Genomic DNA, 9,565 nt, shown 5'->3' with positions numbered 1-9,565 from the left:
GCACCCAGGACGCACTAATGACTTTGATTCTACAACCAACTCATAAAATATGGCGGTTTTGGGGTAGAATAATTAAACAATTAGACAATTAATTGACAAAAAATAAATCTGCAACTATTTGGATAATCGATAAATCGTGTGAGTCATTTTTTAAAACAGAAAATATCAAATATTAAAGCTTAAACTTACATAGTGTAATTTTGTTAGTTGATTCTTAGCAAAACCCCCTCTGTTCTTTCACAAATATGTGTTCATTCATGTGTAATTACTACCACCAACTAATCAAAGTATTCTCGTAAGCGTAGAATCTGACATTCAGAATCATTCAGAATACATACGAGCAACTCGCCTGAAGGACGGTAGTCATGTAGCGCCTCCATCTCTAAAATAAATTAGCCAAAGAGGGACATACCTCCGCATTTCACCCTCGTACACCTATTGGCACCGTGACGAATGCAAGGGGGAGATTACTCGCCAGGGAAGCGAAAAAGAAAATTAAAACGACAACGACAACGCGACAGGCAAAGCAACAAGACCAAACTTAATATTGGAGTGGCTGGATCAGCTGCGCGTAAACGATGGAGAGAGCTAATTTTGGGTTCAGCCGCCGTAGGAGGAAGGGCTAGAAAGTAATATTCAGTTGGTTGTCATATACAATTTCACCGCTAGATGGGAGAAATTCTTACACAATGTAGCTTTAAGTTTTTAGTTTTAGACTTTTGGTCCGACAAAACAACACATTTGAATACCTTAGGCTTTGGGAAATTATAATGGCCATTTCATCATTTTCATTTATATTTCATCATTTCCTTAAACATTTCTGAAATTTTATAGAAAAAAGTTATTGAGTTAATAAACATTGGATTTATCATTGTGGGACACATTTCAGGGTTCAGTGTCTTGCACAAGGACACTTTAAAAGAAAGATCTGGGGATGAAACTTATAATCAATCTTACAATTAATAAATTGTAAGATTTATCTCTTGAGCATGTTGCTATAAGTAAAGGATTTTAATACTTCCTCATTTCATTCATAAAGTGCTTCAGAACTTGAAACAGTTATAATGAAAGTAGGTTAAATCCCGCCGTCAAGCCAGATCTGCACGATTGATACACTATGCATCTTCATAAAAATCACTGTAATATTGTGTTTCTATGTGTTTGTTTATGCATGTGTTCTCAGTTGTTTTCTTGTTTGTTGGCCTGCTTGGCTCTCATGGCGTTTGGTGTGACTGTGGACAGAGATGATCCCGTCATGCTGGTCGTCTCCACAATCTCTATGTCCTTACAGGTCAGACAAGCCACCAGCTTCTGGCGAGAGGCGCTTTGTGCAAAGAAGAACTCATGGGACACTCCAGCCAGTATAGCACCGATCACTGGTCCGATCAAATAAACCTGAAGGTGGGCAAAAAGAGAAACAGCTTATAATGAGATTTGTGTTGGCATTTTAAACTCCGGTCGATATATGAGGACTATGGTTAAACTTTTCTCAGATCTCTGCAGGGTAAAACCAGACAGCTAGCTAGATTATCTGTCCAATCTGAGTTTTCTGTTGCATGACTAAAACAACTTTTAAACGTACACGTTCCACCAAAACAAGTTCCTTCCGAGCCTATTTTGCAGCTGCACCGTGGCTTTTCTCCGGTGCTTGGCACCGCCCAAGACGATTGTGATTGGTTTAAAGAAATGCCAATAAACCAGAGCACGTTTTCCTCCCATCCCTGAATGCTATGTGGAGTAGCCAGACCCTCCTCCAGTGTGCTTTGGAGGAGGGTCTGGCAAAGCGAGACTTAAGTGGTTCCCAACCTAGAGGTCGGGCCCTCCAAAGGGTCACAAGATCAATCTGACAGGTGGCGTGATGATTAATGGGAGAGGAAACAAGAATATAACAATTTTGCACACGTTTATATGCATTTTTTAGACTTTTCCCTAATTGAAAATTTATTTTATTTTTTATATTGCATAATTTCACCTCTTTGGGCCTTGGAAATTTACAAAAACAACTCAGCCACTGAAATGTGACAAGAAGCCCCAACTCGATCCCATCATATTTTATCTCTGGTCTACCTCACAAGCTTCTCCATAAACTCCAAGAACTCAACTACCCGGATCATCACCAAGAAGTATTCAGATCCCCGTACTAATACCACTCTGTTACAAGTAAAAGTTCTGCATTGAAAATGTTACTTTCATTTATAATAAAACCTTGTATTTTATAAACCTACGTCTATTTTGTGTCCAAAAATCCTAATTTGTAAAGTAACTAGCAACTAAAGCTGTCAGATTAATGTAATGAAGTACAAAGTAGAATATTTCTCTGCAGAGTAGAAGTAGAAAGGGATATGAAAAGAAAAGACTCAAGTAAAAGTACCTCAAATTTGTACTTAAGTACAGTACTTGAGTAATTGTACTTAGTTACATTCCACCACTGTCCTCACCACACCTCCTGCCCTCTTAGCAACCAAGGGGTGGAGAGCTTTCAGCTGTACAGCCATGAATTTGATACTCAATGTTATTGCTTTGATTATTATACAACCCCAAATCAGAAAAAGTTGGGACAGTATGGGAAACAAATAAAAAAAAGAAAGTAGTGATTTCTAAATGTACTTTGACTTGTATTTCATTGCAGACAATACAACAGAACATAATTTAATATGCGTTACTCATGATTTTTATGGTTTTATTTTTCAAAAAGCAAAATTTCTATTTTGGTTCTTACAACACATTTCAAAAAAAGTTGGAACAGTAAAGCATTTACCACTTTGTAACGTTGCCATTCCTTTTCACAACACTTCAAAGACGTTTAGGGACTGAAGACACCAAGTGATGAAGTGTTTCAGGTGTAATTTTGTCCCATTCTTGCTGCAAACAAGTCTTAAGGTGGGCAACAGTACGGGGTCTTTGTCGCATTTTGCGCTTCACATTCTCTATTGGAGACAGGTCGGGACTGCAGGCAGGCCAGTCAAGTACCCGTATCCTCTTCCTCCGCAGCCAGGACTTTGTAATGTGTGCAGAATGTGGTTTTGCATTATCTTGTTGAAATATGCATGGACGTCCCTGGAAAAGAGGTCTTCTTGAAGGCAGCATATTGTGCTCCAAAATCTCTATGTACTTTTCAGCATTAATGGTGCCATCACAGAAGTGCAAGTTACCTTTGCCAAGGGCACTGACACAACCCCATACCATGACAGACCCTGGCTTTTGGACTTGTTGCTGGTAACAGTCTGGATGATCCTTTTCTTCTTTGGTCCAGCGCACACGGCGTCCATTTCTCCCAAAAAATACCTGAAATACTGATTCATCTGACCACAGTACACGTTTCCACTGTGTGATGGTCCATCCCAGATGCTTCCGAGCCCAGAGAAGTCGACGGCGCTTCTGGACACTGTTAACATAGGGCTTCCTTTTGGCACAGTACAGTTTTAACTGGCATTTGAGGATGGAACTACGTATTGTGGTACTTGACAAAGGTTTGCCAAAGTAGTCCTGAGCCCATGTGGTGATATTGCTTATAGATGAATGACGATTCTTGATGCAGTGCCGCCTGAGGGATCGGAGATCACGGTTGTTCAGCTTAAGCTTGCGTCCTTGTCCTTTACGCACTGAAATTCCTCCACATTCCTTGAATCTTTTAATTATGTTATGCACTGTTGAAGGTGAAATAAGCAAACGTCTTCCTATCTTTCTTTGAGGAACATTGTTTTTAAACATTTCAATAATTTTCTCACGTATTTGTTGGCAAACTGGCGATCCTCGGCCCATCTTTGCTCCTAAAGGACTAGACCTTTCTTGGATGCTGCTTTTGTACCAAATCATAATTACAATCACCTGTTGTCATCACCTGTTTCAAATCACATCATTATTTAACCAATTTACCTGATTACTAGTCCTAAATTGCTCCTGTCCCAACCTTTTTTAGAATGTGTTGCAAGTCTGAATGACAGGAAAGGATGTATATTTACAAATGAAATTAAGTTGACCAGACAAAACATGAAATATTTTGTGTTCACATTGTCTGCAATGAAATACAAGTCAAAGTACATTTAGAAATCACTACTTTCTTTTTTTATTTGTGTTTTCCATACTGTCCCAACTTTTTCTGATTTGGGGTTGTATAAACAATGACTATAATTGGACAACAATTATAAAAACGCATTAGAAAACTCAGTTGCACAGTTGGACAAGTGCTTCCACGGAGACAGATTTTGATTTTGAGGCTCTCTCTCTCTCACCCAGTGGTTTTCCCAGAATCCAGTGATGATGGCTGGACCCAGAGAACGTGCGGGATTCATACTAGCACCAGAGAACCGCCCCTAACAGAAAAATAAGATACTTTTAATAATATAGTTTTATATACATGACAACAATTCATGTAAACAATCCACTTTTTCAAATTCCTTTAAAAAATATTTCTTTAAACTCTCAGCAGGGAGGTCAATTTTCCATTCCATTTTTGCAGGGTATCTTTCTCTTCACAGCCTCGTTGATGTTACATCATTTAAATTGTACTTAAATGTCCATTTGTAGTGTGTTTGCTTGTTGCTGAAATGTGCTAATTAAATAAACTTGCCTTGCCTAGTGCAACTCCAGAAAACTACAGAGCCGACATGGTTGCTTGTCTCATACACGTTTTGTATCATTCTTCATCTAAAGTTTTGATATCTAGTACTGATTCACATTTATTTTTTATGTACAGTGTAATTCACTTATTTTATCAAACTTTTGTAGGATAGACTGTGGAAAGGAATAAGATGTCATAGCCATTGTATATATATATTATACTGTATCATGGCTATGAACCAATCACATTGCCTGATTTGAGCTGCCCATTTTATTAACATTGTTATTAATACTTAGAAAGATATTATCAGCATTTAAGGAAAACATTTCAGTTTCTCTTCTTGCCTTTTGCTACAATCAAAGTGGTGGAGTCCAGATAACATAACATTTTTGTGATTCATTACAAAGTGAGAAAGTTCTGTTAACTTGTGTTTTGTAGTTGAAGAACCATTTCAGAACATATTTGAAAAAAATGTGCAATCGTTCTGTATAAAAGCTCCTCTTACCCCTATTAGCACTCCAGCAGTGTGTGCTAATCCAATGGCCAGGTTCCCTGGTTCTGGGCTTTCCCTCCGCCGCTGATCCTCTACTGAGAACACAGTGAAGACCATCTGGAAGGTGCACAAAACCTCCATGCCCAGAGCCTGGGCTGCATTTAACTCTATAGGAACCTGAGTAAGGTAAACAGAAGTATATAAGAGAAAGAGGAGCAGGAAAAGTAGGAATATTCTGAAAATATGTAATGTCTCTAAAGCTTCAAAGGGTAACCCACTAAAAGCTGAAGACTGACCCTGTTGACAAAGTGGTCTGCAGTGGTTTTGACTGGCAGGGCCAAGTAGAGGGCCCCGGCTCCTAAAGAGGCCCCCAAACACTGTGCAGCCATGTAAACAACAGCTCTGACAACTTCCAGCTTCCGAGTGGCCAACAGAGCCAGAGTCACTGCAGGGTTCACCTGACCAGAGAGCACAAAAACACACTTACATATACATTTTTTTTTACAAATATTGAAAAGCAATTAAATAAAATAAAAGCAGCCATAACACGTGCTATTTTAAGAGACTTTTAAAGCACAATGTAAATGTAGATCAAAACTGAATAATTAGAACCATAATTGGAGTTTACAGTTCAAAGAAATACAGAATGATATCAACATTATATTAGCACACAACGGAGAGAATAGGAAACAAATTATATGTAAAGCTGAAATGTGGAAAATAACTTGGTATGAATGTTACAGAAGATGAATGGTTGCATATTTGGAGAACACAACACTTTGCCCCATTAATCCTCTCACAACCCCTCAGATTTATCTTGTGATCATTTGGAGGGGCCTGACCCCTCTGTTTGGAACCACTGGGCTAAACTACTTGACTGTATAAAGTATTTTAAACAGTGAAATGCTGCTTACACAGTGATATGTCAGTATTAACAATCTGATAATGTCATATATGATAATATATCTCTCACATGGGCCATTTTTAGTGTTTATATTTGTGATACTTTAAGTACCTTAAGCCAATAATACTAACTGTACTTTTACTTACTTAGTATTTTAAATGCAGGACTTTTACTTGAAATTGAGTGTGGTATTTGTGATAAGGATCTGAGTACTTCAACTCCCATGTTACCACCAGCAAAGAGTTTCAAAGAGTTGATCAGAGAAACTTTAAACTTGAGTGTGTGACTATAAGACATTCCAGCCCATCCTCACCCAGAAAACATCCTCACCCAGTCAAAAGTCAACTGTTATTTTGAAATTAACCAGGTTTTAGTCCTTGACGCAATGACGTCTGTGACGTCACGTTACGTCCTTATTTTAGTAGTTTTACGTGACTAATTTTAAGCCAATCCCTGATGTTTTACTAACCCTACGTATTTTTGTTATCTAAACTAATCTAACTAATCTTGTTCCGTTTCACAATGTTAACTAGGCTACGTGTATAAATCTGTGTTCGTTAAATAGAATGGTCACATGATTATGGTCACATGATTAAACCGCCACAATGCGTCGTATGTGTTGTTTTGGGAATCTATGGAAATCTACCTATAATGATGTTTTGGTATGAGGATGTGTTGGACTTTCACCTGTGCCCCGCTTATTTCTCCAAAACAGTGTCCCAGTGCGACAATCGTCACACCCACTGCCACTGCTGGGTACAGGGGTCCCGTGGGGGCCTCTCCAGGGCCTGGCACAGATGCACCCAGCACGGCGCTCACTAAAACCAGGGTGCCAAGCAGCTCTGCAAGAATGGCGCGCCAGAACTGCTTACTACGTAGCTCCTCAAAGAAAGGGGACATAAACAAAGGTGGCCTATATTTAGTTTACCAAACTTTCTTTTTATTTGGAGTCTTGCTCAAACTGTAACTAGTGTTGGGATCCATGAACAAAAAACATATTGAGCTTATTGATTTAGCCACATGTATATTATATGACTGACAGTTATATTGCTATCAAAAGCTGTAAGAAATGGCAAAGATGACACAAGTGGTGTTAAAACACTGAGACATAAACAACACTTTATTCCATCACTATATTTTACACAAACAAGTCAACCCCATGTCAGTAACCTGTATGTCAACACTGTAACACATTCTCTTTATAAAAATAGATTTTTTTTAAATGCATGATTTGTCCCAAACACTTAAACATCTGGCCTATAACAAAGTTCTGCTTTTGCTGGAACAGTTCAAACTGCCATGAAATACAAATACACAAACACTCCTTTGTGAAAGCAATATTGGTTAAATTTGCTGTTTGTGTTTTCAAATCTTGAGGGATTTAAACACAAAGAAAATGAAATAAGATGCTTACCTCACGCCACGTCATTTCAAACTCAGTTTGTTTTTTTCCGCTGTATATCAGTCTGTCTCTCTGGCTGTCCGTCTGTCTGTGTGTAGCTGTCGGGTTTGAGGGCTTCAGGGTCTCTGCTACATCCGTCATTAACTTGTAGAGTCTGAGAGGTCCTTTGATGAGCGCAGCCTGCCTCCTCCCAGTCTCTCTACTCACCCTCTCCTTACCCTACACCTCAGGCCCTATCAAGTCTTCCTGTGCACAGTCAGTCAGTGCAAGCCATGGAAACAATGTCTTTCTAAGGTTGCACATATAACACTCTAACCCTCCCAATTTTCATCCAACTCAGTCTACCGACCTTGAGCAATTTTATACCTCTTCAGGGAACTACAAGGATCCTTTCATTTATCTTCAAATTGAAGTGATTGTGGCCACTTCAGAGGGTGCAGCAATGACATAAAATGATATAACCATGACTGAAATCACAATTATTAACAATGCTGCAAAAGTGGGTCACTTAAAATTGACGTTGAATGGCAGTTAGTTGTATTTGTCAGCTTCAAATGTTGACAGTTCAATCAAGGCTCACTAAAGACTGAAGTTTCCCATTTCTTTTATTTACAGAAACTTATCAAATGGAATAGTCTGGACAGGCAATGTGCCCAAACTCCAAACTAGTTTAAAGTGTTTACATTATTTTGTTTATCTATATTTATCCCCAATGCTGCCAGCTACACAGTATGTTAAGTCTAGTGATAGTTTCTATTTTTCTTCTTGTCAACAAATCTCGTGAAAACACCAAAAACCTATTTGGATACTTTTATATTTTATTCCTCTGTGCCATAGAGCTCCATTGTTGTCCAAAAACTCTTTAAAAACACATTACTGAGCCACATTGTTGCACTAGCTCACGTTCCTTCCATGAAGCTGCATGGGCACTGTAGTTTATTTTGAGCCACATATAGGCCTACACCGTCCTGCTGCTGTAAACAGAGCAACACGTGTACAAATCCACATATCCCCAACATATGAACCATTTACTCCTTTTTGAGTAGTGTTTGCTAAAAACTACACTGCCCAGCTTTATAACTGACTATTTGCAAAATGACATTTTGCTTTAGTGCTAATTAGAAAATGTTAGCATGCTAACACGTGAAACTAACATGACGAACATTCCATACATACATGCTAAAAATCAACATGTTAGCATTGTCATTGTGTGAGCATGTTAGCATGCTAAGATTAGCATTTAGCTCAAAGCACCGCTGTGCCTAAGTGCAGCCTCACAGAGCCACTATAGCATTTAATCTCATTCAATGTTTTACTTCTACAGTAGGAATGAACAAAATCAGTGTGTTTGAGGGTTGTAGACAGGGTGGTCAAACCAAGATGTATTGAAAGACAGACCAATGTGCCGTTGGTTTTGGTCTTTTCATTGAATTTGTTGACAATAACAAAACTATGAACTACATACATACAAGAGTACAACATGAACATAATATAAAGGTGTTTGTGGCTTGTCCTGTTGTCTCCTGTGTTGGCGTGTCCTGAGCACCTGACACCCATTACTGCTGCTCAGCCTGATTTTCATATCAATTATAGGAGAAAGGGACCATTAGTGAGCAGAGAGGAACAAGAACAGACCACATGCTCTGCTGTGAAATTATCTATTGGGTCATAGTCTACATTGATGCATTTCAACATCAGATAAATATGACTCTTCTTTGTGTCCTCTAATGTTTTTTTCTTATGTTTTTTTTTAAAGTCAATGTAACTGTTATGTTATGTGGAGACTAAACCCAAAGACCTCAAATATGATGTCCTCCCACCCACCTTTTGTTTTCCTTCCAGAAATTACTTACTGCTCTGATCACCATGGGGACAAACTCTTTCATGATGCTGTTGCCATAGAGCCTATTGTGATGCAGCATCTGTGCAGGCTTTTCATTTTCACTCTTTGATATCAAACACACACCACAGAATTCCTCTGTTTAACTAAAACATGAGAATATTGCCTATGTGATGTTGGTGATGCAACACGGCTGCTTTGCAACATCTGAATATTGACGTTTTAAATGCGTTATTATTTTTTCATTTACTACAATGTGTATTTTTTAGCAGCAGAATAGAGGCAGCTTCCATGATATGGAGACGTTTGGAGTCCAATCTGATTCTCCTGACCCTCCAGGCATCATGGGCCATCAATCTGGCAGA

General features: G+C 38.7%; 1 protein-coding gene across 1 annotated transcript; it reads right to left on the bottom strand.

Annotated features, from left to right (window-relative positions):
- Positions 1 to 1,179: 1,179 nt before the first annotated feature.
- On the bottom strand, positions 1,180 to 6,858 carry LOC114558507 (aquaporin-4). Its single transcript, XM_028582568.1, has 5 exons — positions 6,646 to 6,858; positions 5,351 to 5,512; positions 5,067 to 5,231; positions 4,233 to 4,313; positions 1,180 to 1,395 (listed from the first exon to the last, which is right to left on the bottom strand). Exons 1-5 carry the CDS (start codon positions 6,856 to 6,858, stop codon positions 1,180 to 1,182), a joined length of 837 nt encoding a protein of 278 aa, XP_028438369.1.
- Positions 6,859 to 9,565: the final 2,707 nt, after the last annotated feature.

The sequence above is a fragment of the Perca flavescens genome, chromosome 7, assembly GCF_004354835.1.
Source record: "Perca flavescens isolate YP-PL-M2 chromosome 7, PFLA_1.0, whole genome shotgun sequence".
NCBI classification, from domain to species: domain Eukaryota; kingdom Metazoa; phylum Chordata; class Actinopteri; order Perciformes; family Percidae; genus Perca; species Perca flavescens.
The sequence above is the reverse complement of the archived record's forward strand: the minus strand, read 5'-3'. Positions and strand labels throughout refer to the sequence as shown.

Excerpts from the sequence above, each read along its gene's own strand:
- LOC114558507 (XM_028582568.1), bottom strand. The coding sequence starts at position 6,858 with ATGTCCCCTTTCTTTGAGGAGCTACGTAGTAAGCAGTTCTGGCGCGCC. Across the intron at positions 5,513-6,645 it reads GAGAAATAAGCGGGGCACAG|GTGAACCCTGCAGTGACTCT; the intron begins GTGAAAGTCCAA and ends CTCTCTGGTCAG. Across the intron at positions 1,396-4,232 it reads GATTCTGGGAAAACCACTGG|GTTTATTTGATCGGACCAGT; the intron begins GTGAGAGAGAGA and ends GCCCACCTTCAG.